General features: G+C 36.6%; 2 protein-coding genes across 4 annotated transcripts in view; both read right to left on the reverse strand.

The window, feature by feature from the left end:
• zgc:174863 (uncharacterized protein LOC100136852 homolog) overlaps positions 1-12,478 on the reverse strand; it is a 43,932-nt gene extending 31,454 nt beyond the window's left edge. Inside the window, exons 1-2 of one of the 3 annotated variants that reach the window (XM_062026989.1) lie at positions 12,255-12,478; positions 11,649-11,865 (exon numbers count right to left, since the gene is read on the reverse strand). The gene's annotated coding sequence lies outside the window, so the exon portion shown is untranslated. Of the gene's footprint in view, positions 1-11,648; positions 12,211-12,254 lie in introns of those variants that run through there. The other 2 variants (XM_062026990.1, XM_062026988.1) reach the window with 2 other exon arrangements.
• A 1,544-nt stretch (positions 12,479-14,022) lies between these two features.
• The window catches only part of jpt1a (Jupiter microtubule associated homolog 1a), a 30,186-nt gene continuing 21,317 nt past the window's right edge, over positions 14,023-22,891 (reverse strand). Inside the window, exons 3-5 of the mRNA XM_062026991.1 lie at positions 19,709-19,797; positions 18,398-18,425; positions 14,023-15,093 (exon numbers count right to left, since the gene is read on the reverse strand). Coding sequence (XP_061882975.1) covers positions 14,963-15,093; positions 18,398-18,425; positions 19,709-19,797 — 248 coding nt within the window. The 3' untranslated portion in view covers positions 14,023-14,962. The remainder of the gene's footprint in view (positions 15,094-18,397; positions 18,426-19,708; positions 19,798-22,891) is intronic.

The raw sequence follows: 22,891 nt of genomic DNA on the forward strand, positions 1-22,891 counted from the left end.
ACAAAGGCTGTACAGGTGATTTTTTTTAGTTAAGTTTTCAAATTAAAACTTTTTTTTTTTCACATTGTCATTGTGGGGTTTTGTTAGTCAAATTTTGAGGACAAAAATGAATTTATTCCATTTTGGAATAAGGCCGTAAAAAAAAGGAATAAGCGAAGCGCTGTGAATACTTCCCGGATGCACTGTATGCTCCATTACACTTTTCTGCAGCCATCTGTTTTTCTTGCTGCCCCTTAGTCTGTCGGATAAAAGTGTGTCCTTTCCTCTCCTCCATTGTTGTCGGCCGTTAACGCACCGGACTGATGCTTTCGGTGTGGTGTTGTTTTTGCCGAGGGAATAGTTTGTGCGTATCCTCACGTTATAGGCCGCCCCTGGCGAGTTTGTACGGCGAGTCAAATGGGACAAAATTACCAAGATTAAGGCGGTCAAAATTAACGAGTTAACTCAAGGGATTAATCACAAAAAATAGTGCATTAATCGTGAACACAGTTAGATTAATCATACATTTTATTCATGACCGTACAAGCTCTTTTACCTTAACCGCTATACGTCGGTGATCAGATCAATGCATGATGTCAGTACAAAAATGAGTGAGGAGAGTCGGACTGGTGTGCTTGCTGGTAAATTTCAATGAAAAAAACAGTCTGAAATAACTTTAGATAAAACTGGTACCAGGTTTTGAGCAAATAAATGACATGCATTCATTAAAAACGTTCATGGATGAAATTCTGACAATAAAATTGCATTTGTGTACAAATGTTGGGGTCTTTTAGCTATGCAAGTGAGTAATCACTAATCACCTGTGATTAATCATGGTGAATCCAAATTCCAAAATGTGATAAATGTAATTAAAAATATTTGTATTTGTTTATTTAAAGGACAATCTGCAGTTACATTAAAAAGATGGCTGCACCAAATTCAACACCATTCTAACTTCTATCTGTAGTCCTTTTGCGGCACATTTAGCATCCACAACTAAAATTACACCACAAGATTAAAAGTACATGGGATTAAAATTAAACAGTAAAAAGCAATTTAGAATATAAGTGCAATAAATAGATAAAGTACGAGTTACAGTATTTTAGCGGCATCATTTTAGTATATAAAAACGCAACAGTTTTTATCAAAATCCATACAACACAGCATACAGTGTGGTAGCCATCCGATGGTACCGACAAGGGTATCATCAATTGCTGCGTTGCATATGACGTCATGTCAGTTTTTCTTCTTGGCGGCTTAATTGACACGATGGTCAAGCAATTTGAGCGTAGCATTAAAACAGCTGAGAGTGACTGTCGAATTTGAGCAGAAAATGCCATATTGCTGTTCTGTTCTTGGGTGTTGCAGTCGTTCAAATAGAGGGATAGGAAAGAGCTTTCAGAAAAGTAATAAAATCAGGGGAAAAAACGAAAGTGCATCACAGGAAATGGCTCTTAAAAATGTCACTTTCATTATCTTGTGGAATACAATCAGACCGCTTGTGTCTGAAAGGGTCACTTTGTAAAAGGTTTGTTTGGACTTTCTGTGATGCAATCAAGTTCATTCTTTACTATATTAGTAGCATTAGAGAGCAGAACTAAATGTAAAGAGAGGACAAAAGATCCATTAGTTTGAATTATTCTTTGGTAATGGTAAATACAAAGACCTGGTTGTGCAAATAAACTAAGGTCATGTTTAGTCCTAGTAATGAATATTGTGATTGTTGGTCCAATTTACCATCTTTTTGTGGTCGATTTTCATAACAGAAACTAAAAGCTTAGTTGTTGTGCAGGAAAGCAAAGTGCTTTATTCGACACAGATGACCACATTATAACGTCTTTGGTGATATTCGTTAGCGTCAAGAAAATAGTAGTAATAAACTAGATGAATAAACGCTCAACAGCATATACTGAATCTTGATATTGCCAGCAAAGATTCTTGCTCAATAACAGGGACATATACAACTTAATAATGAGACAAAATACAAACTTCACACCATAAAAACAACTGCAGACATGAATTGTAGATGAGAGTGCGTGTGACAATCATTGGTACTTGAACTTTAACTAACATTTGTAGCAGGAAATCAACTGCAAACAAACGTATACTTTTTCTAAACAGCGTCACGATCACAGCAGCACGGCACTCATTATGTCAATCAAGTACGGTACTTAGTGATGCACGAATAAGTCCAACTTTGTCTTTAACAGATTATTGTTTAATATGTGGACGCCTTAGATGTAAAGACATGATGTGTCTCCAATCTTTTCTTCTCTAAATCTGTGTGGCATCAATTGAAGTGAAGTTGTAGCAAGCAGTAACGTCTTAGTGATGATCAATGGTTTAAATCTTTAAAAAAAAAAAATTCTTAAGAGTGTAAAAATCCACTCAATCCTGTTTTAAATATATCTGCCTCTAAACCTTTCAAAATATGTCCATATCTGCACTGATGCAGGTAAATAAACAGTAGCCTAATGGGACGCTAGACCAGGCATACTCAACTGGTGGCCCGCGGGCCATATCCGGCCCACCAGTACTCTCGCCACCCCACAGGGGGCAGTAGCGAGGCATGTGTCACAATGAAGCAGCAGTGGGGTGAGTGGAAAAAAGACTACTCATTTAACCCTGAAAAAAAAATCTAAATAAATTGCAAAAATCAGACTTTTAGCAACGACTGGACAACAAAGTATGAATGTTTTGCCCCGAGCAAGTGTTCAAGTCATTGTTTTCTGGCGGACCTTTTAAGCGACGGACACAATGATCCAGACAAGCAGCAAAAATGGTAGAAATCCCAGCGTGTCATCACAAAACCTGGTCAAACATTTGTAAGTAGATATTGTGTATAAAGATATTTAGTTTGTTTTGTATTGAAAATGCTGACTTTGTGATTTATTTTGTATCTGTAGTCATGTTGTTATTTGTCTGAAAGTAGTAACTCTTCCGATCAAACTCGTACATGTAGCGTTAAATTTAACCAGAAGAGGGCGACAACGCTACTGGATTTGATTGTGAAAAGGCAAATACAGTGTGTGCAATGTTTGGTGTGTGTGAATGTTGTGTAATACCTATATGTGCAAACATTTGTACTTTATTCCGTGACTATATTAACACTAAACTTATTTTATTTAAGTAAAATACACAATAGACGTTACACTTTTGTTAAATGGGTTATATAAATGAATTATATATTTGTAAAGCACTTTTCTACCTTCAAGGTACTCAAAGCGCTTTGACACTCTTTCCACATTCACCCATTCACACACTGATGGTGGGAGCTGCCATGCAAGGCCCTAACCATGACCCATCAGGAGCAAGGGTGAAGTGTCTTTCCGAAGGACACAACGGACGAATACAGCTGAGATAGGCTGCTGCACCCCCGCGACTCCGAACGGGACAAGCGGTAGAAAATGGATAGATGGACAACAGACGTGACTATGGACAACAGACGTGACTATGATGGCGGAAGCCGGCGATCGAACCAGGAACCCTCAGGTTGCTGGCATGGCCGCTCTACCAACTGAGCCACACAGTCCCTAAATGAAGGAAATGTGCTCGTAATATTAATTTCAGTGACGGAGCAGGAAGGGAATAGGTAAAGGTAAAGATTCCATCTAATATACCGAAAAATATGGTCTGATTACAAGAAAATTTGAAAGAGTAGAAAAAATAAGAAAAAGAGCATAAGAATAAGAGGGAAAATGTATTAAGTAGACTGGGAAATACCAGTAGGTTAGACCACTGTAATGGCCTTCTCACTGGCATCTCTAAAGCAGCTATAATATATCTAAAATGCTGCTGCTCGAGTCCTGACTAGAACTAGGAAATATGACCATGTTAGTCCAGTGCACAGTGTGTACAAGTCTTTTCACGGTCTTGTGCCAAAGTGTAAAAACCATATGAACCATCTTGGGCTCTGAGAACCTCGGCGAGTGGTCTCCTGCTCCTGTCCAGAGTCAGGACCAAACATAGTGAGGCTTTGCTTCAGTTTTTTGCTCCTAAAATCTGGAATTCCAGAAAATATGAAACGGGTAACAACAATGTTAATGTTTAATTCCAGGCTGAAAACACTTTTAATTGCGCATATGACAACTGTATTTCATTTACACTCTTTGATTTTGATTTGAATGTTTATAGTTTTGTGATTTCAATTAGGATTAGTTTTGCCTTCATGTAATTTTCTGTACAGCACTTTGAATGGCTTTTTGTACGAATTGTGCTCTATAAATAAACATGCTTTGCCTTTGCAGTAAAAATGTCACATGAAGCCACCTGTCGTTCATTAACTGGCGCTCATTCATGCAAAATGGGGCTCCCTACAGTCCCATGGATGGCTGGGCCCTACGCACAGAACGTAATGTGCGTATAGGAGAGGGGCCGTCTCTGGTTGACACATTCCTAGATAAGGAGGAGTATTGTGTGCACGTTGAGCACAGCTGTTTGGACTCTGTGATGAAACATCTGCATCCCATCACGCAGTCGTGGGATCGAGTATGAGAAGTTTGCTCCCTCAAGACGACTCTTCTTGTAACTCCAAACCATGTTCACCAAAAAGCTATGATCCCAGATAGCATGAAACCGTGTTCAATATAGTTGGCATGGATAATAATAATACTTGTTTGCAGTTGGGCGTGACAAGGTGGCGCAGCCGGATTGTTTTTTTTAATGTTCGGTTCTACCTGACAGGCACCAGACTTTTCCACTCCTTTCCACTCCTTGTGTGCCAACTTCTGTGAACTATAAAAGTTACTTGTGTTCCAACATGCAGATCACCCGCTGGGCCTAAAATGTCAATTAATGAATGACAGGGCGCTTCATATAAAACATTTGATTGCAAATGGATACCTAAACCCCTCCTGCTTTGTCACTGATAAGAATAAAATGGCAAGTGTTAATCTGCTTTTTCACTGGCGTGCAGCAATAGTGCTGCTCTTGTAAGGCAGTCGTTGATGCAACGTACAGAGACGACCTGGATGAAAACCAACGCTTCTTATCCAACATGATGGAGCTCGAGATATGCTGCAAAGAGGAATGGGCGAAACTGCCCAAAGATAGGTGTGCTAAGCTTGTGGCATCGGATTCAAAAAGACTTGAGGCTATAATTGCTTCCAAAGGAGCATCAACAAAGTACTGAGCAAAGGCTGTGAATATTTATGTACATGTGATATTACTTTTGTCTATTTTGAATAAATGTGTTGTTTTTTTGTCATTATGGGGTATTGTGTGTAGAATTTTGAGGACAAAAATGACTAACATAAAATGTGGAAAAAGTGAAGTGCTGTGAATACTTGTTGGATGCACTGTACATAATTTGGTTACAATTGTTATTTATTTTATAAAACATGCATCAAATTCAATTCTTGTTTGATTAAAAAAGTATAAAAATAGCATCTCCAAATAAAATTCTGCTTAGTGCCCCAATAATGTTCCTGTAATCACCAGTTTCCACAAAGTATTTTTTACAAGCATGGCCTGTTTTATGCATTTTTATTCATCATGGATGTTACAGAACTGTATCCGGGCTCTACGACTTGTCTCGTGGGACTTTTCTATTCATAACCCTTATGTGGTAGCATCACAATAAGCAAAAAAATATATATCTAAATAATAGGCAAAACATTTGAGTGCATAATCAAGACGGTTTTATGGCAGAGGTGCCCAAAGTGCAGCCCGGGGGCCATTTCTTTATTGGCTCGCGACTTATTCTACAGATAAATTTAAAAAACACAGATCAGAACATCTTAGCTTTATGTTATAGCTAACAATGCAATCTAACTAGAGATGTCCGATAATGGCTTTTTTGCCGATATCCGATATTCCGATATTGTCCAACTCTTAATTACCGATTCCGATATCAACCGATACCGATATATACAGTCGTGGAATTAACCCATTATTATGCCTAATTTTGTTGTGATGCCCCGCTGGATGCATTAAACAATGTAACAAGGTTTTCCAAAATAAATCAACTCAAGTTATGGAAAAAAATGCCAACATGGCACTGCCATATTTACTATTGAAGTCACAAAGTGCATTATTTTTTTTTAAATGCATTAAAACAGCAGCTTGGAATTTGGGACATGCTTGAGGAGGTTGAGGTGAGGTGGTGGGGGGTATATTGTAGCGTCCCAGAAGAGTTAGTGCTGCAAGGGGTTCTGGGTATTTGTTCTGTTGTGTTCAACATTATTGTCAGGGATAGCTTTGATTTACTGTCTTAGGTTACTATGTAGTAACATTTTATCCACCAAAAGGAATTAAACAAGTCAGGACTGGGACTGAACATGACATAACGTTCAAGGTGCTGATGTTGCAATACAGCGTATTGCAACATCTGCCCTAATAGGCTGCCCTAATAGGGACATTTTTAACAGGGACTAATATATGAATATAAATGTATGGATGAGCTTCATCATATTATTACACAATTGCTTAAGCATCTGATAATAGCAGGGATTCTCAAACTGTGTATCGTGTACCACTAGTAGTACGCAGGCTCCATCTAGTGGTACGCCAAAGAATCACTTGTTTAAAGTAGTGTTTTATTTTCTTATATTCAAACACAGTGTTACTACTCAAACTGTGTGTTTTGTTACAAAGGCCAAAAATATTAAATGTACTTGTTAAATAAAACCTCTGCCTTGTTTTAATGAATACTTGAGCATACAATACTACTGTATTTTATAGTTGGTCATTAGGGTGGTACTTATATATGTATATATACACTACCGTTCAAAAGTTTGGGGTCACCCAAACAATTTTGTGGAATAGCCTTCATTTCTAAGAACAAGAATAGACTGTCGAGTTTCAGATGAAAGTTCTCTTTTTCTGGCCATTTTGAGCGTTTAATTGACCCCACAAATGTGATGCTCCAGAAACTCAATCTGCTCAAAGGAAGGTCAGTTTTGTAGCTTCTGTAACGAGCTAAACTGTTTTCAGATGTGTGAACATGATTGCACAAGGGTTTTCTAATCATCAATTAGCCTTCTGAGCCAATGAGCAAACACATTGTACCATTAGAACACTGGAGTGATAGTTGCTGGAAATGGGCCTATATACACCTATGTAGATATTGCACCAAAAACCAGACATTTGCAGCTAGAATAGTCATTTACCACATTAGCAATGTATAGAGTGTATTTCTTTAAAGTTAAGACTAGTTTAAAGTTATCTTCATTGAAAAGTACAGTGCTTTTCCTTCAAAAATAAAGACATTTCAATGTGACCCCAAACTTTTGAACGGTAGTATATATATATATATATATATATATATATATATATATATATATATATATATATATATATATATATATATATATATATATATATATATATATATATATATATTTTTTTTTTTTTTTTTTTTTTTTTTTTTTTCTAAGTACACTGTAAAAATACATCTGTGGATTTTGCTGGTAGCTCAGTCGGCAGAATTTTATCGTAAAATTGACGGCGGTTTTCACATCATTTACTGTAAATGGAAAAACGTACACTTTTTTTTTTTAAAGGTGAATTACTGGCGACTGAGCTGCCATTTTTTAAAATCTATTGTCATTTTTACGATGTAAAAATGGATGGATAACTTGCTTTAAAATCATAATGCAAGCAGATATTTGAGTATTTATTTATACTTTAACAAAAAAAGTGTGAAATGTATGATAATATATTTAAATTATTAGGTAATATTAAAGTTAAAAATATATGCAAATGTATACAGTGCATGTATTTTTTTCTCCCAATTACTTTATTGACGCATAATATTTCCAAGCTTTGGTGGGCCACATGAAAAAATGTGGTGGGTAGTGATGCATGGACCAATACTGATATATCGATACTGCCGATACCAGATCTCTCTGCTTTAATAACGATTCTCAAATCAAAATATCGATACTTTAGGTATTTGAGATGTGTATCATTAACAGGAACACTGTGAAAAAAGTAACTAAAATTGTGAATGAGGCAATGTTGAATGCTTTTAACATGTTCAGTATTTTCACGTTAACATATTCATGTAACTGAATTGTGATTTCTAATAAAAGTTCTTTTTTATTTTAATGCTTTTATTATAATACTTATTTCCTTTAATTATGGTTTAAAACACAATTTTTGTGTACTTTGTATGATTGTTGTCCTTTGTTTTTTCTGTTGTATTAGCTTGGCTATATTGTTATTCAGGCCACGACCTCACTATACTTGACTTTGAAATGAGTAGATATAAAATAATAAATAATAATAGCTATAACAAATATAATAATAAATACATGTTTTAAATAAATAATATATAATAAACAAATAACTGTGTTCTTTATGCTATGTTATTATTTTTAATACACAACTTTTAAAAATTGTAACAGACAACTACAAATGTGCGCTTTATTCACGAACGGTGTTACAAAAAAGAACAATTAGAATAATACATAATGTTGGATATAGAGAACATTCAAACCCTTTATTTATTTAATCACAAATATTGAAATTCAACGATTTGGTGCATTTGCAGACAGCTAAAATTATGTACAAAGCAAACTATAACCTGCTACCCAAGAATGTACAACAATTCTTCTCAACAAAAGAGGAGAAATATAACCTTTGAGGAAAATCGAATTAAAAATATTTGTATGTTTGTACAACACTTAAAACCTTTAGCATATCAGTATGTGGAATTCAATTATGGAATGGATTAACCAAAGAAAACAAACAAAGCACCAATATGATTCAGTTTAAGAGACTGTTCAAACTACAAATGTTCACAAAGTACACGGAACAAGAATTATAATTCATATCTGGAACACCTTTTTTATTTTTTATTTTATTGAGACAAAGATAATTTATGTATTTATTATTTGTTTACTTACATACATTGTTTATTATCTATTTGTTCACGATTCTGTTACAGAGAACAAGGAAATAGGATAAAATTGCTATGGTATGAAAAGGGGTAGGATTAAATAAGCTTGGCTTCCTCCTACTCCTTTTCGAACGTGCTGTAATGAAACAAATGGAAATATGTGATGAATTACATTGTATCGTATGCTGAACTGAACATTAGGTATCGGTATCACTTATACCAGCATGAATTTTACTTTGTATTGGATCGGAGAGACAATCAGTGGTATCGCACATCACCAGTGGCGGACATGATCCGAGTTTGACACCAGTGCTGTAGAAGAGTGATCCCCAACCAACCGTGACATGTTTGCTACCAAGCCGCACAGAGACATTAAATGTAACTGACCGCATTTCCTCATACTTAACTTTCGCCAGTCCCACCAGACACACCACTAAGCTTGATCACAGATGTATTATACAACTCCTGATACAAAGTCGCCATTTGCTATATTTGTTACATGGGACAATTCTCATTAATAAACATATAAAATCTAAAGGTGCCAAATCGTAGCCAAAAGCTAGTTTCCGTCTGCAGTCCGCAGCATGTTGATGACCTAAGATCAGGGCAGATCAGGAACAAAGTGACCATAGTTAAATGGAGAAGTGCTAAATGGTTGAATATAATAATTGTGCTGAAGGAAAAAAAATACACATCTCCCTTGGCCTATTAAGTTAAAGTGTTGGTATTATTGCACATTGTCCTATTACATAAGTAGTTAGCAATAACGGATGTATTTACGCATGGACAGTTGGACCTAAAAAGCTAATATTAGAGTATTTATTTATGAAATATTGCACAAAATATGAATACATAACTTTTAGAATGGAAATAGTAATCCACAGAAATCTATTGGAACTAGAGATGTCCGATAATGGCTTTTTTACCGATATCCGATATTGTCCAACTCTTAATTACAGATTCCGATATCAACCGATACCGATATATACAGTCGTGGAATTAACACATTATTATGCCTAATTTTGTTGTGATGCCCCGCTGCATGCATTAAACAATGTAACAAGGTTTTCCAAAATAAATCAACTCAAGTTATGGAAAGTGTCAACATGGCACTGCCATATTTATTATTGAAGTCGCAAAGTGCATTATTTTTTTTAACATAATATTGTAGCGTCCCGGAAGAGCTAGTGCTGCAAGGGGTTCTGGGTATTTGTTCTGTTGCATTTATGTTGTGTTACGGTGCGGATGTTCTCCCGAAATGTGTTTGTCGTTCTTGTTTGGTGTGGGTTCACAGTGTGGCGCATATTTGTAACAGTGTTAAAGTTGTTTATACGGGCACCCTCGGTGTGACCTGTATGGCTGTTCACCAAGTATGCCTTGCATTCACTTGTGTGTGTGAAAAGCCGTAGATATCATGTGATTGGGCCGGCACGCAAAGGCAGTGCCTTTAAGGTTTATTGGCGCTCTGTACTTCTCCCTACGTCCGTGTACCACTCCGTACAGCGGCATTTTAAAAAGTCATACATTTTACTTTTTGAAACCGATAGCGATAATTTCCGATATTACATTTTAAAGCATTCATCAGACTTTTGATTGATTGATTGAGACTTTTATTAGTAGGTTGCACAGTGAAGTACATATTCCGTACAATTGACCACTAAATGGTAACACCCGAATAAGTTTTTCAACTTGTTTAAGTCGGGGTCCACTTAAATTGATTCATGATACAGATATATACTATCATCATAATACAGTCATCACACAAGATAATCACATTGAATTATTTACATTATTTACAATCAGGGGTGTGGGGGGGGATATGGACATCAAGTAGTGGACATAGAGAGAGAGAGAGAGAGAGAGAGAGAGAGAGAGAGAGAGAGAGAGAGAGAGAGAGAGAGAGAGAGAGAGAGAGAGAGAGAGAGAGAGAGAGAGAGAGAGAGAGAGAGAGATCAGAAGGCATAAGAAAAAGTATCTGCATTTGATTGTTTACATTTGATTATTAGCAATCCGGGGAGGGTGTTTTTAAGGACGGATAGAGATGCCCTTTCTTTTACTGCCGATATTATCGGACATCTCTGATTGGAACTAATGCCAAGTATTTTTAGCTTACTTATTTATACTGTATGTATATCCATGCTCTTGTCCTTGAATGTGATGTATCTCCTATAACCCATCAGATACTAAAGCCAAAACAAAAAAAAAGCCCACTACTTGCAAAAATTTGCAAAAAAACACAAGTCTATGGAGAGCTTTTTTCCAAAGGGAAAGGTCCAGGGGCTCCCACTAATTGAATGTTATGGTGAGTTTTTTCATGTATTCATTTTCCATGCAATTATTTGCTATATTTATCTGCCACATATGGAAGGCCGGCCCGTGAAAATAATGCCTACATTAAACCGGTCCCTGGTGCAAAAAAGGTTGGGAATGGGGACCCCTGCTGTAGAAGAAGCAGCTAATAGAATTGTTTCACCTGATTTGTATGTATGGATTGACTGGAAAACACATTTTATTATGAATGTTTAGAACTATGCAAAATAATATTCATATGGTCTACTGTATTGTATTACAGTTATGTTTATATTTATAATTGTTATTTTAACAGTCGTTCACGCCTTGCTGTACAGGCAGCCTGCAAGCATATACACGGTGATCCACTTTCTCCTGTGTGTGTGTACAGAAGTTTCCCGTGTAACGTCCACATTCCCGTAATTAAGAGATAAGTCAGGAAATACTGAGCAGAGAGAGTGCTCACTTCACAACTAAACGATGACTCCGCGCGCACAACACGTCCCGAGTTGGCAAAGTGTTCGAGCTGTGGACTCACCTAAAACATGTCGTTTGATCGTCCTTGCACTTTTCCTTTCAGCGATGGAACCCTTTTCGTGGCAGCAAGCCCGCACTCCAGCAGCAGACATTGGATTTGGCTGAAGACTGTGGAACCAAGCGTCTTCATTCTTACTTTCGCTTTCAGTATGAGTCGGCGTATGACTAAAAACTGCACAGGACAGCAGCTGTTAAGTTGCCAGGTGGGTGTGTGGAGTCTGCCAAAACATGTTTAAAAATTAAGTTAAAAAATATATATACGTGACAAAATATGGGTTAAATAAAAACAATGAGAACGTTGCCGTTGTTCCCGGGCTGAATAAGCAAGTACCGTTAAGAGAATAAAATACTACACGATTGTTCGAAAAGTACTATAAACTTATTTTTAGTAAAGCTGCAATGCAATGAAAAAAATCGGAACAAATAATGTGGAGTAATGTTACAAAAGGAAAAGATACAGCTGACAAAAAAAAAAAACTTTAGTAAAATTATGTTGCAAAAATATGTCAGAAAATACAAGAAAGTGAAGTTATTTCCGAAAAGAAATTTGTCGTAATAAGTACATATTACACAGTGTTCGTGATAATGGCGCTAGTACCGCCCTTACTTTTTAGGTCAGTTACAACGCCGTTAGCAATGACTTGATGGAACTCGGCACGCTACTTTTGAAGTGGTTCTATTTATGTCAGCAACAAAAACCGTGTCATAAGTGCAGCGAGTTCAATGCAGGAAATATAAGTTTACTCGTGAAAGTAACAAAGCACCGCACTATAATGAACTTGATTTAAAAAAAATAGAAAAAGGCGCCATCACACCGTGACACAGCAAATATACGCATGTGTACACAATGAAAATAATTAACAACAAATCAATGATTGAAGTGACAAACTTGCCATCCACACAATACTCTGTTGACAAGAAAATATGACAGCCATGGAAGCACATTCAGTCTATTAACTAGAGCTAACATTATCCGGTGAAAAGAAGTAAAAGAGGTGGCTTCGGAGCCAATATATGGTCGATGCTAACAAACGCAGCTCCGTTGAACTTCTCGATGACGTCACACGTCACTTGGCAATAGGCCCCGCCTTTTAAAAGCGCAGACTGCGCTCTAGTTTTTCTACTGCAAATGAGGCATTTAAAGTTTTTTTTAGGTAACGTATTATTTACTTTCCCTAAATAATTACATTTATTTAAGAGTAATTCCGTTAGTAATTTTATTATTTTTTTCGGTAAAGTAACGAATAACTTTTAATTACTTTTTTAAAAATAATTTTCAGAACAATAGCTCTGTCTCTGTGTTGGCCCTGTGATAAGGAGGGGACTTGTCCAGGGCGCCTTCCGCCCGAATGCAGCTGAGATAGGCTCCAAAACCCCCCGCGACCCCGAAAGGGACACGCGGTAGAAAATGGATGATGGATATATATATATAAGTATATATATATACAAATATACATATATCTGTGTGTATATAAAAAAAATATTTAGCAATAGAATGTTAAAAAAAATTAAGTCTCTCTCACACACACACACACACACACACACACACACACTAACACACAATGTGGTGTATTGTTATTAAATTAGGAGAAAGAGATACATTTTTGAAAATAGTCATAAGACAATAATTCCAATAAGGATTCTAAAAAATGAGGTCATAAATGAAGAGAAAGTTCTATTTGAGTTTAGGGTGTAAAAGCAGGAAAAATTGAGGTAAGATGGGAAGAAAAAAAAGGTAAGGTTTAAAAATTTTTAAAAAAATAACTAAATGGTTAAAAATAAAGTCACAATGTTACAAAAATAATTAAAGAAAAATATATAAATGTATTATACAACGCTGTATAGGAGGGTAAAGTTGCAATGTTAAAATCAACTGTATGAATAAATTACCAGAAAGTATTAAAGCAGGATAAAAAATAAAAAAAAGTTTAGAGAAAAAAATACACAAATGGTTGGGAAAAGTCAAAATGTTACACAAATGTGTCAAAGATGACAACAAATATTACAAGGATTTTTTTTTTCCTAGAAGAAAAAAATGTCAACTTAAGAGAGCAAATAGTGTTATGAAAATATAATATATAAATGCAGTATAGTATTTAAAAAAAAAAAAAGCAGAGTAGTTGGAAAGCTGTTATTTAACAATTACATATACATACGGTTACAAGAAAACCATTTAATTATGAGTTATATATAATTGTGGATCAAATAAGCGGGAAAAACACAGTAGTTACAAAAAAATATGTAACGTAAAAAAACAACCTGTAAAAAATAAAGTAATGATACAAGAAATCTGTGCAAGGAGTAATGTTTTGTCTCAGCAACATTGAGTGTTGTGACGTTTGCATTTATTGACTGAAGTAAATCAGCACAGGAAGTCATGGTCTAAATTGATGTTTAATGTCTATTTTCCACTTGTGCCATTTCTTGAATTCAAATGTTTGCAAGCAACTGAACATCCAGCATGAAGTACAAAATAACAAAAAAAGGCAATGACAGCAGGATTGACAGCAGGAAACAGATGTCTGTCGCGGCAGTAAGATAAAAAAAAACCAAAAAAAAAAACAAAGTGTGAACTGTGTCTTAAGGTCACTTGTCAAAAGTAGGACAGGTTTTTCACATGAGGACCAACAACAACAATGTCCTGGCTTGCAGTGTAAACAAGCATTGCAATAACTGATAGCAGAAAACTCCACCTTGTGTGAGTGTGTAGCTTTAAACACAAAGAGGCACATTTAAGAGGAGAAAATTTGAGCAATAAAAATAACATGGTGTAAAACAAAGTCACGATAGCATAGAAAACGGCGTCAGATTACTGATGAGGATCCTTTAACACTATGTTGACCAGTAGAAAGGTCACAACTTCATGCAGTTACAATACAACATGTTTTCCCACAGTGGACGACCAACACAAAAAGAAAAACAGGTTTCGAAGATCACAGTTGTGTTTTTTTGTTTTGTTTTGAAAGATTTGAGAACAAACGTGCATGCAAGGTGGGAGAAAAGGGAACAATTTAAAAGTAGTCGCCTGCAGTTTGTGCTGTCGTACCTAACAAATGAGCGGTGATTGATCCTCTCGGAGCGTCAATACAAGGACCGACCGGTTTTGAATGGTTGACTTGGAAATACATAAAGTGCTTCTGTCAAAAATAAATAACAGTACAAAATGGCTCTTAATAGGAGGTATCAAAACAATGCACTTGAGATGTGGAAAAGACTGGCACTAGGGAGACATCAGAGGGGACTGATAAATGGGGGCGGGGTTTCCCAGTTTGTGTTAAGAATGAGCTAAGAGAAACGGGGAGGAAAGGCCGTGATTTAACCCAGGATGAGGCTGGACTTTCCACCAGGTGGATTCCTTCGTCCAGAGGAGGGCAGACCTGCAGCAGGGTCCTCAGCTGGGGGAGCGTCGTCTTGGCGCTCTGCTTCAGTCTCAGCGCCGTCACGTCCTGAATACACACGCCCCCGCCCTGACCATCAGCGCCATTTACAAACAAACACAGCGGAACCAGTGATGGCAAAGGGGTGACGATGACCATGAAACCAGAAACATGGTGCATGGAAATGGTTATATTATCAATTATATGCCAAATTATAGTTATCAAGCAATTTACATGGATCCTTGATTTACGAACCCATCTATTTGTGATTGTTACCATTTTCAAACTTTTAGATTGCACCAAATATGTGTGCACCATGTCTCTGTGTACAAACGCTTCATTCAGTCATTTTGTGTCCCGCTGGCAGCCATTTTGTGCTTGCTCGTATTGAAGAGACTTGAGTTTTTCATTGTGATGGGACTGACTTCTCTAGAAAAAGATGCCAAAATGGCCTTTACTCACAAGCAACCCACTATTGTTGTTTGTGAGTTTGTTTGCATGCTGTTTTTGAGCAGCATGCAAAGTACTCAAAAGGATTCCAAAGATGCTCATAAGTTCAACAGGGCTGGTGCTAAGTACATCTGTAAGGATCAAATGTAAATATATATAGTTGTGAAAGAATCATAAGAGTTTCTGTTCAAATAAAGCCAATGCCGCCATTTTTTGTCATCTTTATTTTTTAAAGTATCAAAATACATTTTGGTGCTCTACTAATTAAAGATTGAGAAAATATGATGTCTCATGTCTTTCAAGGAAATCAACTCTACTAATTAGAGACATTAACTAGTGTTGTACCGATACCAAAACAGCATTGGCTAGTAATGTCTCTAAATAGTAGTCTTTTCTTAATATTTATATTTCTGCAATAATTACCACTTCCTAGTGTGCAACATATATATATATATATATATATATATATATATATATATATATATATATATATATATATATATATATATATATATATATATATATATATATATATATATATATATATATGCAATAGTTACTCTTCATACTGTGCAATATTTATATTCTTTTATTTCTGAAATACTTTACACTTCATACTGTGCAATATTTATATTGTTTTATTTCTGCCATATTCAGTCTTCATACTGTGCAATATTTATAATTTTTATTTCTGCAATAGTTTACTCTTCATACTGTGCAATATTTATACATCATTTTTATTTCTGCAATAGTTTACTCTTCATACTGTGCAATATTTATATTGTTTTATTTCTGCCATATTCAGTCTTCATACTGTGCAATATTTATAATTTTTATTTCTGCAATAGTTTACTCTTCATACTGTGCAATATTTACATATAATTTTTATTTCTGCAATAGTTTACTCTTCATACTGTGCAATATTTTTATATATTTTTTATTTCTGCAATAGTTTACTCTTCATACTTTGCAATATTTGTATTTTTATATTCTGCAATAGTTACCACGTTATACTGTGCAATTTGTATACTTTTACACTTTGAAACAGATTATATTTTATAATGTACAATATTCATACTTTATATTTCTGCTATAGTTGATTTCGTACTGTAAAATATTATTCCTCTTCTGTGTTTTTCTTTCTTAGCTTTGTGCCCTTTAAGGTGAAGTCATATACAATTGCATCATGACAATAAAGGCTTTTTATTTTATTCTGTCATTTGTCTGCAATGTGAAGGCTGTTGTATTCTTACCAAAACGTTGGTATGGGTACAACATTAGTTATGTCTCCAATTAGTTTAAAAAGTACAGATACCAAAATATTGGTATCAGGACAACATGAGTTATGTCTCCAATTAGTATAGTTGATTATTAAAAGGACTGGATACTGTATATCACCCTGCCTTACGTTGTATTAATGCTTGTGGCAACCTTCTCCACTATTGCACTTTGTATGGAACCGCAAACTGTCCATCTTTGTTTGCAGATGTTCTCGATGTATGGTTTTTATATAGAAATCGCTTCTTGGTCTGGTTCCCCCTTATTTGTGTTCTTATATGTGTAGAGATTCCAGGCGCTACAGCTTAAAGTCGCAGGACATACTTAGCATGTTTGTTCCTACAGACAATACAAGTCTTGGAAAAAAAGATTTTGGATATGCTGCTCCACGATCATAACCTGACTATCGCCAGATCCTTGTAGTTCGCTGAGCAACTAACAAGGATCTGGGCTCGAAGGCAATGCAAACTCCTTCAAGATAGCAAAAAATAATGAACCTTTTAGGATCGCCGGGCGGAATTTCATAGATGTGACGTAGCGCCGAAGCGACGGTTTGATTCAAACAACAATGGCGGCACGCAGCGAGGAGTCGTGTGCTGACATATTTTCTTTGCACAAACAACATCAATCGTCTGACATTGCTGCGTTGTTTCAGTAAAAGTTCTCTAACTTTTCGCTCTGTCGTTATCCAATATGTCGGCTGTTCTGTTTTGGATTTCCCAGCGTCGCTCTCATCAGCGTCACGGGTAGATTTCGATGTGAGTGGTTGAAGTAGCACATCATTCAAGATAACGGACAAGTGGTTTATCCAATCACATACAATGATTATTTTACAAGGCCCCACCTTCTGAAATACATCTCCTATTGAGAAGTCCCAGATCCTTGTGTGGAGTTCAGCGAACTACAAGGATCTGGCGAGAGTCAGGTTACCATGGTCATGGAATGACTTGCAAAAGGATCTGAGGTTGCCTGAGCTGATCTCCTGGGGGGGAATTTCAGGCGATTTTAAGGATCTAGAAACTGTTTTAGTTGAGCATTGTACTAGTTTTTACTAAAACATTTTTTTATTATTTTTAACGCTTTTTTAAATTGTGGTGGTTTTTGTTGTTGTTATATGTTTTCCTGTAACTTTGTTTTGCTGCCCTCTTGGCTAGGTCGCTCTTTGAAAAGAGATTTTAATCTGAATTAGTTTTTACCTGGTTAAATAAAGGATACTGATTGATTGATTGATTCATTTACTTGAAAAACATGAGATGTCATGTTTTCTCCAAGAGTTTAAAATAGTTCATGGATTGTCTCACACCTAAACAAAAATGCTCTTTATGGTAATGTTGCACTGGAACCATGACTTATTTTTGCACCATTGCGGTTTGTAATCTGGTAAAATTATACTGCAAAAACCAAACTATGATTTTGTTTGATTTTATTAGTTTTTTGCCCTATAAACCCACAGATGCATCATAGATTACTAGGAGCAATATACAATGATAATCGCCGTGTTGCTTTATAGAGATATCGTTATCGTGAGCCATGTATCGCATGTCATATTGTGAGGTAAGTTCTAGCCCTTATTTTTAATGTGTATAATTACTTAATAGAGATATGGAAACATGCTTGCGTGAAGTAAGAAAAAAAAATTGCTCACCATTGTCGCATACAGGCGTGTCTCCATCCTAAAGGAAGAAGGAGCAGACGTCAAAGTTTCGTCGTCGTAGCACAGAATTGTAATGACTTCATTGAATCAGAAAAATCATAGTCATTATGCTAATATCATCTGTCTCATCACATTTAAATTAGTAGGGGGAGGCCACTATTCACATCAATTATTGATCAATAATCAGCCAACAATCAAGGCCGCCTTAATGCACAGGCTTAGCTGGACTGAAGCCCAGGGGCCCACCAAATCAGGGGCCCCTGATTTTGACGGCAAAATGCATTGATTGGCGTTTTTGGCTTTCAATCCCAAACAGCTCAGCCTCGTCTAGCGATTGTGTACTTTCGCGCTCTCTCTGCTGCGTTGGTTTTCCTACTGCTCCGAGCGGGGCTCGAACCACATCGCCCACGTGAAAGACCAGCGTACTACTATTGAGCTAAAACACAGGCAGTCTACACGATCGCCAGCACTTAACTTGAAATTGACTGGCTGCTATTACACTGGCACAGACGTGCATAAACCCATAAACCCATCGCAAAGGACAAGTTTTTATTAAAGACATTTTTTATGGGTGATATTTTTGCATTGTTGCTGTTCTGTTGAGTGAAATCCTGAGTTTTTTGTTTTTTTTATTGTTTATTGAAGTTAAATGTCGGCCCTGCCTACACCTAATTGTTTTGCTTGCTTCCTTAGGAAGAGGACAATGTAAATAAATTAAAGTGGATTCCAGCTTGAGGAGTTCACTTCCTGTTTTTCCTCCCCTTCAGTTTACTGTTAAGGCAGCTGACAAAGTATTTAACTCTAATGTAGTGGTATAAAGCCGTGGCCCGGTACCGGTCCGCAGACCGATTGGTACCGGGCCGCACAAGAAATTTAAAAAATAAAAAATAAAAATGTTTTTTTTTTTATTAAATCAACATAAAAAACACAATATATACATTATATATCAATAAAGATCAATACAGCCTGCAGGGATACAGTCCGTAAGCACACATGATTGTATTTCTTTATGAACTTTTTTTTTTTTTAAATCACCCCCCCCCCCCCCCGGGCCGTGGGACAAATTTTCAAGCGTTGACCAGTCCGCAGCTACAAAAAGGTTGGGGACCACTGGTATAAAGTAAACAATTAATTGATTATGATCTGTATTGAATAACATTGTTTTTAATTTACTTTTTCACCATTATTTCTTAAACCAACTTCATTGCTTTTCAACACTGGTGTTTGTTTATACAGAATAAAAGTGAGGGGTGACTTGTGTTCTGGTTCTCTGTTTCAGAAGTTTCACTTCCATGTCCTTACCATGTCTGCAGAGGGGTTCATGCCTTGGTTAGCTCCTCTCCTAAGGGGGGCTGACGGCTCACCACACAGCACACCCGTGGGCTTTCCACCTGAAAAAGGATGATGACGTGACACACGTTACGAGAGACCTTTAGCTAATAACTAATCACAGCGTACATTTGTCTAGTTCTCTGATTGGTTGTCTTTGTGACACAAACATAACGCTGTGTCAAAACTTACACGAGCGCAAATCAGAAATCTGAGTGTAGAAAAAAACCTGCATAGCAGCGCACTTCCGACTTCTAGCAACAAATGTGTGTTCCTACTTCCAGAAACCAACGCAAGTGTTTTCTAATCATGGCAGACTTGGTAATAGATGACGAAAATGACTATTTTTGGACAAATGAGGATTCACAACTAGAGATTTCCGATAATATCGACCTGCCGATATTATCGGCCGATAAATGCTTTAAAATGTAATATCAGAAATTATCGGTATCGCTTTTTTTAATTATTGGCAGAGGTTTTTTTGTTTTGTTTTTTTAATTAAATCAACAACAAAAAACACAAGATACACTTACAATTAGTGCACCAACCCAAAAAACCTCCCTCCCCCATTTACACTCATTCACACAAAAGGGTTGTTTCTTTCTGTTATTAATATTCTGGTTCCTACATTATATATCAATATATATCAATACAGTCTGCAAGGGATACAGTCCGTAAGCACACATGATTGTGTGTGCTGCTGGTCCACTAATAGTACTAACCTTTAACAGTTAATTTGACTCATTTTCATTAATTGCTGGTTTCTATGTAACTGTTTTTATATTTTTTTACTTTATTTTTTATTCAAGAAAATGTTTTTAATTTATTTATCTTATTTATTTATTTATTTTTTTAAAAAGGACCTTATCTTCACCATACCTGGTTGTCCAAATTAGGCATAATAATGTGTTAATTCCACGACTGTATATATCGGTATCGGTTGATATCGGTATTGGTAATTAAGATTTGGACAATATCGGAATATCGGATATCGGTAAAAAGCCATTATCGGACATCCCTATTCACAACCATATCTTTTTGAAGCTGAATATACGGAGGATATTATAGAATTCTCTTATAGAAGAGAGCGAAACATTGGAGCAGACCGAAGCCGAGAGAGTGAGTCACTATTTTGACGCTGCAAATGCTGCGCTTAGAGCCAAGCTATTTCGACATAAATGGATTGCTTGCTCAAAATCAATAGGAATTAAACACCCTGGGCCAGCTGGACCAAACAGACAACTGTCCATCGAGTAAGTCACTATACATCGATCATGATACATGCAGCACGTCATGCGTGTTATTAAAACTACAGTACATACGCTGTTTGGGGAGCTGTGTACAAACAAACATGAAATGTGGGCTAATACTTTACAGATACTGTAATATGATTGTTCATGTTTTTCAGTCAGTACAAATTGGTGTTGTATCGCAGTGTTGTACATTACAAACTCAAATGCGTTTCGTACTGACGTAGAAGCTTGCTTATCTCATGCCGTAGCAAGCTCACGGCTAATACCGTAGTAGCACAGCAATGTGTTGGTGCAGCAGAAAAAATGTTCCTTAGTGTTCGCTCTTACAATAACAATGTCGCTACAGCTAAGTTATTATACATGTTTTGGAACATGAAGTATTATTGGCGGTTCCTGAATGCCTTTTTAAAAAGATTTAGAGGCAGAACGGATTGCTATCCTCAGCTGCATTGCTAGCCATTTAGAATGAGACGATTTTTACATGTTAGAATGCAAAAGAAAAAATAAACCTTTGTCTTCTTGTCTCTTAAATCATTGTGTACGATTCCAAAAAAGTGCAGTTTCCCTTTAAATGGAATTGAACTAGATAACTTTCCAGTCATCGTTAAATTGCTGTTTGTGTGTGTTTTAGGATGTAACGATATGAACATTTCATATCACGGTTGTAAGGCTGAAACGACGCGTCGACATAGTCGACGTCATCGGTTACGTAAATACGTAGACGCCGTCTTTGTGCGTCGACGCGTCGCATATTTACGTCACACTACCGTCAAGGCGGAGCGCAAAGCAGTCTATGCGAGCGGTGTGAGCGAGGGGGAAAAAGCATGCCAAAAGTCGTCAAAAGTGTGGCAGTATTTCAATAAACGGCCTAATAATGTTGTTGTATGCACACTGTGTCGAGCGGAAATAGCATATCAAAGCATCACAACGGCTATGAACGAACATTAGAAAAGAAAACCATCAACCATCAACTAGTCAATCGTCCGCGTGAGCATACGTTGTCATCATTACACAAAAACATGAATGTGTCATTTGTATCTGCTAGGGGTGTAACGGTACGTGTTTTGTATTGAACCGTTGCGGTACGGGGGTTTCGGTTCGGTACGGGGGTGTACCGAACGAGTTTCTAAGCTAAAGTGTTAACAAGCTGCTTTGCTCCTTCTGCTTCTGTCTCAGCACGCAGCATTGTCCCACCCACACAACCATCTGATTGGTACACACAAAGCATTATCAGCCAATCAGCAGTGCGTATTCAGAGCGTTAGCAGCCAATCAGCAGTGCGTATTCAGAGCGCATGTAGTCAGCGCTTCAGCGTCGAGCAGATAGGTGTTTAGCAGGTGAGCATCAGGCAGCGGACTCTCCCCAAATGACAATAAACACCTCCCAGTCAACTACTAGTAACATCACTATGAGCCTGTTGACCTTCTAGAAACCTAAACTGCAGCTCAGCTCACTCGCAGTCCTGGCTTGAGGTGAAGGCTAATTAGCTCTCAGTTCCAGCCACATCGACCCCTTCTGAGCGCCTATTTTCAGCTGCTGGGAATATTGTAAACAAGAAAAGAACCAGAGCATGTAGACATGCTAAACTTTCTTCATTACAACTGTTAGTCACTCACTGGAATGAGTAGAATTGGTTATTGTGTACTGTGTTGGACTGGATGTTTATTTTGCACGTTTTAAAATCAATACTTAATGTTTACAGTGCTCCAGAATATTTAGATTGGCACTTTTTTGTATTGGATGTTTATCTTTATTTTTGCACATTTTAGCAAATAAGCAATACTTTCACTTTTGTTGAAATCTTTACACTGTTGTTACAGAATATTTCCTTTTGCACTTTTTTGTATTGGATGTTTATCTTTATTTTTGCACATTTTAGCAAATAAGCAATACTTTTACTTTT

This window comes from Entelurus aequoreus, linkage group LG18 (assembly GCF_033978785.1).
Source record: "Entelurus aequoreus isolate RoL-2023_Sb linkage group LG18, RoL_Eaeq_v1.1, whole genome shotgun sequence".
NCBI classification, from domain to species: domain Eukaryota; kingdom Metazoa; phylum Chordata; class Actinopteri; order Syngnathiformes; family Syngnathidae; genus Entelurus; species Entelurus aequoreus.